The sequence below is a fragment of the Cryptotermes secundus genome, unplaced genomic scaffold, assembly GCF_002891405.2.
Source record: "Cryptotermes secundus unplaced genomic scaffold, Csec_1.0 scaffold737, whole genome shotgun sequence".
NCBI lineage: Eukaryota > Metazoa > Arthropoda > Insecta > Blattodea > Kalotermitidae > Cryptotermes > Cryptotermes secundus.
Window position 1 is genome coordinate 2,041,634 of NW_019727105.1, and position 15,331 is coordinate 2,056,964.

Here is a 15,331-nt window from a genome sequence, read left to right on the forward strand (position 1 = left end):
TATGATGCTTAATGAATACCCACAAGAATTCCTTGGCTCCGTAATGAAACCATCGAGAAGCAATTGTCCTTCAGATACAATATATCAGGACACTGTCATTATCCCATATGTTGAGGATATCTCCGAGAAATTCAGACGCATTGGAAACTGTTCCAATATCAGGACCATTTTCAAAATTAAACATACACTCCGTGGTACACTGATGAGAACTGGACAGTTTAGAGATACCCAGTAGCCGAAGAAGTGTATGTAAAATATCCCATGTGACTGTGGCAGATGTTACGTCCGCGAAATAAACATACCTTTAAAAGTACCTGACACGAAGTCTTTTTGAAAAATCAAAATTAGCCCAAAATGTGTAAGAAGAAGGCCAGAAAATGTCAGTTTTTATGGATGACTATCGACTGGGTTTGGATTGGTGTCTCGATTTATTGACCACTTACAGGTCGTAACTACAGATTTATTTTAAATTTTAAATTTTAAACTACGTGCAGTGTAACCACTACGTGAGAGTATACACCTGATGATGGCCATTTACGGCCGAAACATGTAGTGTAGAAGAAAAGAAGACAAAAGAACTACAATAAATTTTTGCACTTAGGACGCAGTTTGTTTCATACATTGTACAAATAAATATAACACTGTTGTTATTTCCACACTTTACAGTTCTCTAGAGCACACAGTCTATTGTTTCCGGTCTCATACTAGACGTTTCATGGTAACAACTCCAACAATGGCTATTCATCTGCCCCAAGGATCACGTCCTCTCTTCACAGACTCTGTTACAGAACTGACTGAGCTTTAACCGTGCCCCTTGCTTATATATTTTCGGCCTGGTCTACAAAGAAAGCACAGTTCTTCTGTTCTTGCGTTCTTGTCTTTTGCGGGAACGTGTTTACAAGCCGTTGCGCAGAAACGTCAGTGATATATCCGCCCATCTCGTGATCTTTGCATAGCAGTGGCTCTACACTCTATAATATAGTGGAAAGAATCGAAGGTTATGCAGATTGCACCAAATACCAGATACAGGAAATCCGATCTGTCAACCAAGCTTGGACATCTCTCTCATCTGGACTCCCATTGTGTTTTATCTTGGTACCATGCAGATAATTTATCTCTCTAGTGATGACATCAGTTCTGATAGCACCCTTGTGCTAGGCCTCATACGTGTGGACTTGCTTAATGTTTCTAATGTTTGTCTTAACTCTCGCAGGTTGTTTTGTGCTATGCTTGGTTTGTACCCTATCTTGTGTTGTGCAGATGTCCGGAGACAGGGACTTGCTCTATCGATTGGGTCCACCTGAAGACGGAGACAGAATTCAGTCTCCGAAACGTTGTGTTTTAAATAAAAACAGGACGATGGATAATGTCCAGCAACACAATAGTTGTAAGACGTTATAGCATAGTTCCATTACACATGGCAAACTACTGTGATGATTTAAAGTTACTAAAGTTTGAATTGGCGTTTTCCATTCTAATTTCTCAGGAGTGCGACTTTATGTTCACAACCTTGTGAAACCCTATAACTGTAAAGGACGCCTTGAGTGAATATCATGAAAACAGACGCCTCTCTCTCGCTCTCTCCAGAACTTAATTTCATCCAACAAATGAATGACCTCGCCCTAAATAAACGTTGAAAACCACATCAGTAGAGAGGGAAGGGTTGATGGACAAATACACCTTCTGCCGAACTACACGGTGGTACAACCCAGAATATCGCAATCTTCCCATGTATAATACTTAATTGCACGAGTACATATAACCAGTTGTAGGCGACGTATGATTTCAGGTCCTCACAGTTGTTTGTTTCTTTCCTCCATTTTGGTAACTTCTTTGGCTTACTCTTCAACTCTGAGGATGGAGGTACCATATTTCTCGGAAACATCCGTTATCTTTCAGAGGATTACATGACCTTATATCCCGGAGCTACTTATATAACTCTTCAATTCGAAATAAAGTTGAAATGGATCCATCTCGCTAAGGTAATCAGTAAGAAACTATGACGATTCAAGAACAAGGATGTTATATGCCTATAGCACCTGAAGATGTCCAGAAATTTTCGAAACGTGAGGTACCTTCTGGTAATTATATATATAAAACATCAAAATATATTGTGTTTATGGACATTCAGTCCTAATATGACTACATATATAAAGAGTGTACTAATAATCTTAAAGAACTAGACCGATTTGCAAACCTAGGCATAGATGGGAGAATAATATTGAAATATATTTTAAAAACCTTGACTGTGAGTGTGTGTATACTGGACTCATCTGGCCCAGGAAAGGGACCAGTAGCGGAATCTTGAAACACGATAATGAACTTTCGAATTCTGTAGAAATTATGGTTATTTCTTGACTAGATAAAGAACTGTTAGATTTTCAAGGAGAACTGTGTTTTGTAACTAATTCGTATTAAAACACAACAAACGGCACTTTAAATCTATTTGTTAGTGGAAGTTCGGTAGTTTAGGAACTCGATTTAATAAAGACCAATGACTTTGCCAGTCTCGATTCATAGGATCTTGCGTGATTTAAGAGCGGACTATTGTACAATTAGTTACTCAACACTGTTGCGAGAAACATGTCTTCCAAGTACATCTTAAGGCAATGGATGGGCAGCAACAACATGAAAATAAAACATCATTTAGTAATATCGATAGCCCTGAATGCTCAGTTTATCGTTTTATCTCATAGATTCATCAACAGTAAGTTTATCTCTATTCGTGTAAGTGAGGGGGAACTAATCTATTCAGATCCTCGAAAAAAATTAGAAAAACACAATGTCAGTTTACAGAGAGAAGTCATTATCGCCATTAAGATGTTTGTTTTGCTCACCCCTCGTACAAAGAAAGATACGACGCTCCAACTAATTTCTGTAAAGGGACGCAAGAAGAATAACAGCAACACAATCGATCACTTCGCGTCTAACAATGGACTGCCTCAGAGCAAATACCGGTGGAAGATGCAGCTGAAACATCTCTTTCTTACGAGGAAAAAGCGAGCATCACTACAAGTTTTTACAGCTCACTTGGGTTAACCGATCGTCGGATCGTTGTACGTGAGGATTAAAAGCGATTCCCTAAATAAAAGGGGTGCCCCAAAACAGGCGACTTCAGTGTTTTGTGACACGATGATTAGGATAAATTCCTCGTCTCATTATCGTGGATCAACACTGACTTACACGCTTTGTAGATACGTTCTTGTAGTCGGCTCATTAAACTTACATTGTATACCCTTCATCTATATTGCAGAGGCGCAGAAGAAGTGTTGATACTATGGACAAGATTTGTGTACTTCATTGGATTGACCCAGAGGAGGGTCTTTCGTAGGGCTTTCGTAGCACCTAGTGGCTGTAACCTTAACCTATTTTCTTATTTTGCACATTTTCGTTCTTTCGGGTTAGGGCATGCTGGCAGACTGTTGCGACGAGCTGTCTACAGCCTCAGTGTCAGGTGTACGGCCAGGATCAATTTGGGAGGCTGATGTGTCTACATCAGTTCGAGAAACAGTGGCAGTGCTGGGTGGCTCGTTGCAGTTCAGTGGTGACAGAAAATAGTACGAGGTTTTTCGTGACCCCTTCTTTTAAGTATTAATCCGGATTTTTACTGAGGAAACTGTTTTTACTGAAAACAGCCGAGTTTGAATTGCGTTCTTGCCGTTCATAAAGATAGTGCCTTAGTAATGAGTTATTCTAATTGGATAGGAAGCAGATTGATACACAAATTATGACACGATTTGTTTCCTCCCTGCTTCTTATATAATTTTTTTTTCATATCTCGAGGTGCGGTGAGACTGAGTCCATTTGGTACGTCGGCCGCTTTTTGGCCTATTGTACTACCCCCGGATGGTAGAGTTTGGAGCCGTTAGTGGAATGAAAACTGGCGGAGGAAACCGAAGTACTCTGAGAAAATTTGTTCCAGTGTCAATTTATCCACCAAAAATCCCACATGACCTGGCCTGGTGTCGAATACGGGCCTCCGGGATGGGAATTCGGTGACTAACCGCCTAACCTAACACCTTGTATTAACTCTGCATTGTTATTGCATTACTTATTGGAAAGATACCTTATACATTTATTCTGACCTTTCAACCTTACACTCAACAGTGTAAAGCAACTCCGTTTTCAAAATCTGCAGTCGAATAACATGTAATGAGGTTCGTCTCGTTATACAGTTTTAACTCTCGAAATTGTAATTAATTGCTCAGTTTTACAAACCATTCGTATTAATCAAAGTCGAACAACGTGTTTCGCGTTCTTTTCTATACGAATGAATTATAGGGCTGGAATAAAAAAGAAGCTAACGATGAACATACGCCACTGTCCACTCTACATGACAGATAACAACGAAAGACAAAACATGGCCCCACAGCATTTTTCCTCGTCACGGATTGTTACGGAGAGCTGTAGTATTATCTCTTCCAATTAAGCGACCCGTCTGTCACTGTTCAAACATTGCTGCGGTATGTTTGTTTCCATAGCGACAAACTGGAAATCACCTGTTGTGACCCGGTATTGGTAGTTTAACAGTTCTCATTTCACTGTTGCCAGTGGGAAACGATTGTTCAAATATCAGGCACTTGTGGAAAAGAAAATTCCAAATTATTTAAGCTCCAACATTGCCAGTGTCTGATGTTAGGTGCAAAGTTATTTGTAAAATAAGTGGGAAAGGGAAAACACCAAGATAAGTGTAAAAGTTGACAAAAAATTGCTTGCACGGTGAACATATCAGCGAAGGAACGAACGGGAATTTGTTTTCCTGTGTGCCCTTTCTAAAGTGTTTTGTCACTCATGACTGTTGTCTTGGATTTATTAAAGTAATGAGCGTTGATCTTTTTATAAAACACTTTAGGTTCTTAGTTTAAAAGATTATGGCACATAATTTATGTACTGGATTTTCTGTTTCAGATGTAATATTAAATAATCCCTTGTCCAGAAGGTCAAAATGATCATTTTCTGGAAACAGAATCTACCCACCTTCAGCTTTCTTGAACACAAGTATTCTATGTATATTATAGTTCACAGTGTCCGGTGTATTTCAGTAGGGAGGTGTTGGATTGATGTAAATGAAATGTTTCTATCCGTGATTTATTCTGACCGTCTTACAGTGCATACATTTATTCACCTTAATCTTCTCTCTTGCACTACATGTTTCAGCACAAAAGTGCCATCTTCAGGTGCTTTTCGATGTACGTCGAACTACTTCATTGCATGCCCTGTTGTCTTTATACTAAAATAACTAAAATATATATTCCTCATATATATTGATAAATTTTAAATATTAAAAATATTAAAACTATTCAGGATTTGTCATCCTTATGTCGTATCTCAATACGCGAGTCACACCTATCTTCTTCTATCGGAGTATTCTTCCTACTTTCATGTGTGTATTGTGCTCTGTGTTGTGTCTTGCTCCTGTGACTGNTTCTCATGATGGATATGAGAGAAGTGATAATTAAACCTGTTTCCAAAATACAAGAAGACCAACAGCGTGGTAAGAACGACTGTTGTACAAGAGATTTTGGTGGCAAAATTATATATTGCTAGTCTGTTGCTAGCGCTATCATAGCGTATCTCCTTACCGACCATGAGATCGGCACTGGCGGCGGCCATTTTGTGTCAATCGATTTAAATAGGAATATAGATGGCAGAATTAATGCTCTCGTGCTGTGTCGGCTGTTATCTTGCAGGCAAATAACGTCGAGTTGCTTGCAATTGGTTCAAGATATGAGTGAGAGACGTCGGATATTGGTGTTTGCTTATTAATGGAATTGTTTGAATTACGCAGGTAAAAAGGGTTTTGAGGTGAAAGAATGTCGTTCAGGTTTCATTGTTTTTATCTTTTTTTACTAGTGTATTACACAATATATATTATATTGATCATATAGCTAAACTGTTGTTCACTGCACAGTGCATGTGTACAATTGACAATGGCAATGTTTATAGCAGTTCAATCCGTATCAGTTTAGATTACGTAAATGAAATTCCGTAATTAGTTTGTGTTTACAGAGTAGGCTTATACAAAAATTTGAGAGTTTTGCACAAACATGACAGTCTGAAGGTAAATTTTCTCAGAAGGGTAAAACTAAAAACGTTGCTCTAAAGAGGTGAACTTGGAGAATATGCAACACCAGATCAAGAAGATATACATTCGAAGAATTAGATTTTAACTCTACATATAAAGACAAAAAAGTAAGATTTGTTTAACAACAGTTAATTCTTTCTTCAGATACGATAAACATGATAGTGAAATTCACAGGTTAACTAAAAGTGATATTCATGGCGTAGGCATTGGACAGACAGTGAAGAGCGTATCTAGCGTATCTAGTGTCGAATTCCAGTTTTATGTACAATCGAACTCGAGTACTTGCACTGTGTATTTTTTTATCAGTTGGAGTGCCGTTTTTGAAAACCATTAATAAAATGAAATATACAAGCATTTAGCTTCTTAGAATAGATTAGAAATTATATACATTTCTCAGATGTTTCATAGGCCTATGCAAAGGATGGAGAACATCTTATAATACAAATATATTGTTTGTTTTCAGGACATATAAATATGGAGGTATAACATCTATTTTCATATTTACAGACATTCCTTATACTACAAAGTTACACAAAAATAACTACATGAAGAAACCACATGTTTATTACCTGTATTTATAACTGAAAATGTTATACGAAAGCATTTTAATTAATATGAAGCAAAAGATATACACATTCATGTGTAAAGGACTACCTCAGTTCATCTTAATCAGAACACTGTTAAGACAGTTTTATGAAATTCTGTTTGTCTGATTGTACGGTGGGACCACTGTGTAAGATTGTCAGTGACCAAAAACTTTTCATGTAGCACATTGAGATCTAGGTGAATGACATGTTTACTGTAGTCAATATTTATTAAATCTGAATTGTTTCTTAGCATCTCCCATCCAGTTCATTAATGTAACAGATAAAATTGTAACTTTCTTGCCTGTTTCTTGTAACAAATCTAATACATAACACCCAAAGCTGTTAAGGAATTTACTCTGCATTTGTGCCAGTATGTAGAATGGCTACAAATATTAAAGCAATGTTCAAGGATGAATAAAGTTTTGGATAAAATTGGAATCCTCATACTCAGGTTTAATCTGATGAGTATGCTTTATTAAGATATGAAGAATGTTCATCATATGTTCGTGTTATTTGACTATTATGCCTTCTATGTAATTTTGGCCGCTGTATATTGTGACATTGACAAGAAAAGTTACCATGTCCTGGACCATGAATGGGTACTTTTGTTTGTATGAACCGAACAGTTCAAATGAAAAACAAAGCCTCCCTTAATAGTTAAAAATCAGGGCATTTATTGAAAAAATATCCTGAGCTAAAAACCCAAGTGTTTCATAATGAAATGCATGAGTGTCATACATATGTATGTATCTACAGTAATTAACCGATTAATGATGTTCTGTCAAGTTCGGTACAGTCACATAATCCAAATATTCCTTGAAATGCAGTTGAAACTACCTCCTCAGCCAGAACATATATGTATATCTCTAGTTGCATAAATAAATACATGTAACAGCAATATTTTAACTAAAATTATCACATAGGAGAATATGACTTCAAGTTTGAAATGTATTGGTATGATATCATTATAACATTGTTGGTTATTCTTTGTCCCAGTCTTTAGTTTCACCTTTTATAGTACTAGATTCCCAGTAAAATATCTTTATGGGGTGCAGGAAACATAAACTTACAGAAGAATATCCTGTGTGGACACTAAGGTCTTCAGTGTAGTGTTCCTGTTGATAATTCTACATAGGTTACACAATTTAATACTAAATTTCAAAAAAGCAAAAATGTATTTGTGTCTGTAAATCATGTTGAGCATGGTAGTGATGCACAATCAAAGATATTTAGAGAAGTTATATCAGTTCGCTGTAGAATTAAAATTCTAGTGAGAAAGTTAGGTAATGAATTTTCTTTAGATTTTCATATGATAAATATTTAATATTTATTTAATGTATTTACAGCATAAAGAAGAACAATAATGAGTTAATTGTGGACATAATCAAGAGAGGTCTTGTTTTGGATCACAGCAAATCACAATGTGAGGAGAACTTCATACCAGACAAAAAAGTGAATATATTTACTGCATCAATTTTGTATTTTTTTTTTTGTAATATATTTAATCATTATTGTGTTTTGTCTATTTTAAAAATCGTTCACCTACAATGGCCCATACTCTCTGATATTTTCACCAGTTATGAAATACATTTGCTCCCATGGTGATGTCTGTATTATGACACTGTGTTTTCTTGTAATGTTGCTGGTTACCAATGATTTGGAGGAAGAGGGTTGATCTTGAATATTCAACCCTGAGGATGGAAGTATCATGTTTCGCCGAAACACTGTGACCAGCCTTCCAGATTACAATGTGGTGTAACACAGATATCACAGAAAGAATCTTCATTGCCTTGAAAACCTCAAACTGTACAAATACATATGTCTGTTTCTCATTACGTGTTCATTATTTTAAGGCCAACTGATTAATAAGATTAATAAGATGTAAGTTATATATGTGTCTGTATATTTTCTTCTTTGTTTCAGGGTGAAATCATAATAATGTTCATCAAAATGGAAGAATCAAAAGACTTTGTAATGTGGCTGCAAGTAGGTTCAGACATGCTGTGCTGTTGGTAGAGAGAGCTAACCCTCCTCTCTCTTTCTTCTGCCACCAAACACGTCCTCCTCTTCCTGCTTCCTTTTCCACCCTGCCTCCTCCACCCCATATTTCCTCCTCATTCACTTCCAACCTTCCCATTCTCCTTCTGACTTCTACCATGTCATGCTCTTCCTCATGCCACTTCTCCATACCTCTTCTTTCTCCTGCTTCCACCAACCTCCTCCTCTTCACCCTACCTCGTCTGATGAGTAAAGGTCATAACGTTCCTCTAGAGAGCAGCACCTCATAGTGCTTACTTATCCTACCATATTTAGTACCCTAATACATATGTACTGTATATTTGCAGTACATTCAAGTTATTGAAATTAGGTATTTGCAACAAAGCAGAACATAGTGAGCGTGTGTAGAAGGTGAGATTTTGCTCTGTATTCAGTCATATAAATTCCTATGTTGATGTTTCATTGGGCTTCATAGAGTACTTGCATAACATTATTCTGCAAATTGTTTCAGTTCGAGGTTATCACAAGAGTATGTGGAGACTGCACATGAAGGGCGGTGAAATGCTTGTCACTGGAGTGCCAGACTTGGAGTATTCATAAGTAAGACTTCTGTAAACACAAATATGAATATTGTAGTGCTAATACAAGTCTCAGTGAAATGATCAATCCTTTTGAGGGTCCATCATCATCATCATCATCATCATATCCTAATGTAGATTGTTACATTGTCATCAGAAGTTAACTAGTTTCTTTTCTCAACACACAGTTGGAACCTGAATCATGTTATTGGAGATCTCACTTTCTTCATAAGTTTGCCTACCCAAGGTATGATGAATGGTCAGAGATGATTTGGACTCTGTTTACCATCTCTTTAAGTGAACTTTAGTGCCTCTGTTTCTTGGGCAGGTTCTTCTGTCATATTGGCATTTAACAAGCTGCAGGCCATCACACCAGAAGACTGCAGTATGCACTGTCCCATGCATCTCAGATTGCATAGTTTGATATAAGCTGGTTCCAAAATTATACCTTGTTTTTAGGTTTGCAGATAATTCAGGTTGGTCCAGGATGGTTCCCTGTTGCTGTTTGGGTGCTGGGGCACTGCCCTAACACTTCTATTATGGACAGGGTTGTCAAACTTCAATACTTGTTATTAAAATGTACGCTTCTTTCACTCATTCTTTACAGATTACAATTTTGCTTCAATAATACAGTTCTGTATTCTTGAACATTCTTGAAAGGATCATTTGAAAAGTATTCGTATTGAATGTTTTACAGGCTTTAAAAGTAAAAACCCTTCTACATTATTTCATTTTTGATCTCTAGCCTGAGATAAAATTCTCACCTCTTTAAAAACACAGTTTTTTCCTGATCAGTGTTTTAAAGGTTTCTGCAATTAAAAGAGCAAAGTTAACATTATGTTAATGACGAGAACTGCCTTGAATCAGGATTCCTGCCCATTTATTTCAATTTGGAGCTGTGTGCCAGAGCGCTGCAGCTCTTTACTTTTAGGACTGCATCCATACCCGTTTCTGACTGATATTTTGTGTTCAGTGGCTGTAACAGTGAAGTTATGAACAAGCATGACAGTTATTTTTATCAGTTACATGTGATTTGTTAATATAGGGAATATTATTTATTTCAGAAAATTCAAACCATCAAATGTCAGTCCAATTTATTTGGAACCTCATCAAGAGAAGACTATGTCAGGTAGAAGAAGGTAACAGCATTTAGAAGATTCTTGGAACTCACATTGCCATGAAGATGAGCCATCTGTGACACAGAGATCTTAATTTGAAGATAGGACATTATTTTACGGCTTTACCATCTTGCCTGTGCCAATTCGTTATGAGAAACTGTAAAGAACTGTTCTTCTTAAGATGCCAAAACTGTGTGCTGATTTCTGCACTTCCTGATGTGTACATTGTGAATGTGTACCAGAATGAAAATAATATTGTAGATCCATAGAAAGAAGTAGGTATACCATCTGAGCTGGAGTTACAAATTTACAAGTACAGTAAATTCCTGTTTGTCTGGTATCCAGGCATCTAGGATTTTCATTCAGCTGGCAAATATTTCTAAGAAAATTATAAAGTCATTAAAAAAATTATGAGTGTATTTTCACTCACTATTCAATAGTCCTCCCAGCTTCCACTACGGCACAACCCATTATGCAGATGCCATTTCAGCAGAGGCTAGTTGAATTTGTGATCTTGTGAATTCAAAATCTTTCACCTGTCAATCTGCAGCATTGTATGGGAATAGTCCATGCAAGAACTAAAGCAAGAATGTGATATTTTGATTATAAATTAGGTTTCTGCAAGAACTTTTCTCATGAAAACAGCAGATTCATGTAACTGGCAGACCCCATTCTTTATACATGCCAAGTAATTGTGGTTTACTGTACTAATTAATAGGATAGATTCATCTTCAGTATAAATGTAAACATATTGTCACGTGTTGGGTATGTGACGTGACAAATGACTTCACGCTATTCTGGATCTATTGAATTTATTGCACATTTGCTCTTGCATTTACACAGTTTACAGTTTCACACCTACTGCCATCGGCAGTATCACAATTACTTCTGTTGTAGCCACTGACATTCACTCGATACGACTCAAGTCATAGCTGCTGGACTTCAACTCATACTGGATACTAGTAACTCAATACTCAATCCTCCTGAATCAAAGTCAAAGTCATATTGCAACTGATGATCAGTCAGTCAGTAAGTCTTGGTATCGAGCACCCTCCTGGGGCTCATGACCAGATATTTATTGCTCCTCGACAGTTAGGTCTTGTTTCTGTGGGCCGCCCTCTCTGACGAGAGGATGGGCCTGTCTTTTGGGCAAGGGCCAGCAGCAAGACCGTAGCTGTCAAGGAGTAATAAATATCTGGTCATGAGCCCCAGGAGGGTGCTCGATACCAAGACTGATCATCTGTCGCAATATGACTTTGACTTTGATTCAGGAGGATTGAGTATTGAGTTGCTAGAGAGAGTTACTAGTATCCAGTATGAGTTGAAGTCCAGCAGCTACGAGTTGAGTCGTATCGAGTGATCGCTGCTCCTTATTTAGGCTAGCCACAGACAACATAAAGAACACATTGCTGCTTGGCAACAGATATCAGGTATTGTTATCTGGTGTTTCTAACTCGCATTGCCTAGCAGTAGTCGCTGCACGAACTCGCCTGTTGTGTGATGTCACAGCGTGGCGGGGAGGGGTGTTTACCCAGCATTGTGTAATGATGGGAGGTGTGGGGGTACGTGACGTCACTCGTGGAAATGCGGAGTTCACGTGACCCCTACTTCCTGTTGTGCCTTCCGTGTTAACAATATAAATCAAGATTTTGTAATTTAATTTTTAGTACCAAATTTACACCTGTGGGACCATTCATATGTTTCTTAGCAAATATGTTAACAAACCACTGATCACTCTCATGTCACTGTGTGGAAACAGCTCTGTTTAAATCAGTTGTGTACTAAGACATATAAAAAAAGTGGTATGTCACAAACAATCATGGAAAAAATTCTTAGTGAACCATTAATGAATTGTGTGGCTCTCTTTAGATCAGTGGTTCACTAAGATGTGGCAGAAAAGTGGCACAACACAAATTAACATGGAAAAAAGAGATTTAGCCTTTTGTACCAGGTTGAGATAAGCTATTTGTAATTCCCTGGCTGCATTACTATAGTTGAAAGAGGCCTCATAAGAATTTGTAAGACTTGTAATTCTTTGTTAAATTGACAAATTCTCTGAAGCTCTTATTGCATCAGAAAGTGGCATATCTTCCTCTTTGTTCTGGAATACATGAGTGAACAAATGTGTTCACACTCATGATAATAATAATAATAATCCAATTCATGTTTATTTACATGCAAACTTAACAGCACAGAGGCCAATTAAATGGTTACCACAAGTACATAGAAATACAGAAAAATAATTAAAAAACAAAATATGAAATTTGAGGGTCTATATAATGGCAATAAATTGATAATCATTCCAAGAAAAATTAAAGTTAACAGGAGAGAAAAATAAAACAAGACCAATATACGTATATACACAGGCCGCGCCATAGCTCAAGTGGATTTGTGGTGGACAAAGTGGCGCTGGGTTGGGTTTTCTCAGAGTACTTAGGTTTCCCTTGCCAATCTTCATTCTACCAAATTCTCCATCATCATAATCACCCAGGGCAGGCTACGATAGGCCAATCAGTGGCCCCTGTGCCGAGTGGATCCAGTTGGACTCCACCCCCTACTATGCGAATTTAATTTAAATTTTACATATTACACACGTGTAATATTAGGAGTATTATCAAATATTATTAATTTTAGGTTCAGTGTGATTGACAGACTCTGTTCAAATTGCAAATATGTCGAGATCTTTACCCGCCGTGTTGGTAGCATAGGCGCATCGAGCAGAAGGACAGTGTTTATTAGAGGGCAAACACCAAACAAAGAGAAGTCCTTAAGATTGCTGCTAGGATCACGAATGCTAACATTTTCCAAAAGAGAAGCGCAAGATTTAAGACGAAAGACCTGAACCAAAAAAAGTGCATCAGAGTGATTTCTCCATTTATGTAAAGAATGTGTACTTAATTTCTCTAAACCATCAGTATAAGTATATGGAATATGAGGGGGAAGAAAAATAAAAACAGAGGGAAGCAAACTTCTGCTGGATGTGCTGAAGCTTATTGGCATCAGTCAAGGTGATGGAGTTCCAAATTACCGAGGCATATTCAAACTTGGACCTGACTAAAGTAAAGTATAGTACATACAGACACTCCAAGGAGGGAGGTCTGTAGGTAATGGAGCGAATAAGGCCTAAAAGCTTTATGCATTCAGAAAATATGTAATTAACATGTGTGTGAAAATGTAGCTTTGAATCAAAGGAAGCACCCGGGTCATTAATACTAACATGACCAAGCTGATATTCGTAGCTCAGAAAATTTAGCATTTTCTGTGACAGAACTGTGTCTATATTCCCATTGTTGTATGTTGCAGTTCTCGCAGGCAACATGCATTTTGATGGAGTGTGATATGGGAGTTCCATAATGAAACCTGTCTAAAGCATTATATCAGTTTCTGCTTTCGTTGGTCTAAATCACTTTCATGTAAGTCTTACAGAAGTGTTAGAAGTTACAAACGTTTGGTAAAGTTTTTGTGTATATGCAAAATGGACTCTGTATGCTTTCACCTTACCTCCCTTTGGCTAGTTTCTATCGAATAAAGTACAGCCAATGATATCTCTTTTCCAGGACTCATCCTGTAAACTGTGGCTCTCATATCTGCATACAGTATCAGCATGTGACAGTTTGGATTAATTGACAGTGGGCTTTTCCAAACACCTGATAACTTGGAAAACTGTTGTTGTTTTAGATGTGAGGCCATGTAGACTGGTAGAATGTTACCACAACTTTGGAGGAACATGTAAAGTGATAAGACCCTGAAGATGGAGGCCTCACATTCCTCAGAGATGTTGGTAACATTTTACCAGACTGCATGGTGTCACATCCCAGAAGTCTGAAATCTTCGTTGTTACAGCCATGTTCCCATGGAAGATCTTAGCCGAAGAGTTGTTCACTTAGAGAGTATACATTGTAATTGCACATACAGGGAATACACAGTCATGAGTAGATAGGAGTTGGTTTTGATTTGACATGGGAGTTAGGTGTAGGAACTGAGAACTGAGAGTTGCCTGTTCTGCATTTGCTGATACTTCTGAATTGCATGGCGACAGTGAGGAGGCTATGGCTGGTACTTGGAATGAAGGGTACAGCATTCTGAGTTGTAGCAACGTGTAGTTCGGAGAGAGCCCCGCGTTTTGGAGGTGACATATTCTTCCTAAACATTGGACCATCTCCAAACTACACGTTGCTGCAACGCAGGACCCTAAACTCCTTATAGACATTGCCATTAAAAACATCAAATCAAACATGGTACTCAGAATGTCTGTATAAGTTACGTAAGTTGCTGTCTGATTTCAGAGGTAATTTAAGTATAAATTGGATAGGAACTGCTGCAGCTTTGGGGTTGGTGCCGAGATGTTAAGGCTTTTTTCTAATTGGTACAGTTAGAAGTTTCTTGGCAGCTAATTCCTCAATAATCTGACAAGCCATAGTGAACAGTTTAGGCATCGTATTGATGTAGAATTCTGTAATACAAGTGTATGGAAGTATGACTGCCATAACTTGGCTGAAGTAAAGACAGATGGGTTGCAGCATAGCGAAAGCAATATGAATCCCTTCATTGAACTGTTACGTAATCCATAGAATGTTTGACAGTTTAGGACTTACACTTTTGCAAGATATTTTACATTCATTGTATCCAAAAATTATATACACTGAAGTAAATATAAACATTCTGACGTATGTGAGGCTATTTGGATCCTTCTGGGTGGGATATTTGTAATTTATTTTAATAAATACTCTTCAGAGCCGATTATGTCTTTGCTTCATGTTTTAGGAAATTTGTACACCCTAAGGATGTCTGTACAGATACAGATGACACATGTAAGAGGAAATAAGAATTTTATGCACATTGTTAAGGGTTTTATTTGATAGATCCATTCAGGTCAGTCAACTCCTCTGATGCAGGAGAGATTGAGGCTACGAGCCTTGTGTTGTCACAGGAAAATGCAGATCAATATGGGCAGAACATTAATGT

The 15,331-nt window shown here is 37.6% G+C and overlaps 1 protein-coding gene across 7 annotated transcripts; it reads left to right on the forward strand.

The window, feature by feature from the left end:
• The first annotated feature begins 5,680 nt into the window (after window positions 1-5,680).
• Window positions 5,681-15,106, forward strand: LOC111864476 (protein O-linked-mannose beta-1,2-N-acetylglucosaminyltransferase 1-like). Of its 7 annotated transcripts, XR_002842804.2 has the most exons (7): window positions 5,681-5,788; window positions 8,019-8,124; window positions 8,596-8,658; window positions 9,182-9,270; window positions 10,313-10,641; window positions 13,670-13,779; window positions 13,924-15,106. XR_002842804.2 is itself a non-coding variant. In XM_023851743.2 (5 exons), exons 1-4 carry the CDS (start codon window positions 5,766-5,768, stop codon window positions 9,218-9,220), a joined length of 231 nt encoding a protein of 76 aa, XP_023707511.1. In that variant the 5' UTR covers window positions 5,681-5,765; the 3' UTR covers window positions 9,221-9,270; window positions 10,313-10,777. The 7 variants fall into 7 exon arrangements, 1 of the variants encoding a protein (XP_023707511.1); XR_004513026.1 differs by having other exon boundaries at window positions 8,596-9,081; window positions 13,670-15,106; XR_002842803.2 differs by having other exon boundaries at window positions 5,682-5,788; window positions 13,670-15,106.
• The last annotated feature ends 225 nt before the right edge of the window (window positions 15,107-15,331 follow it).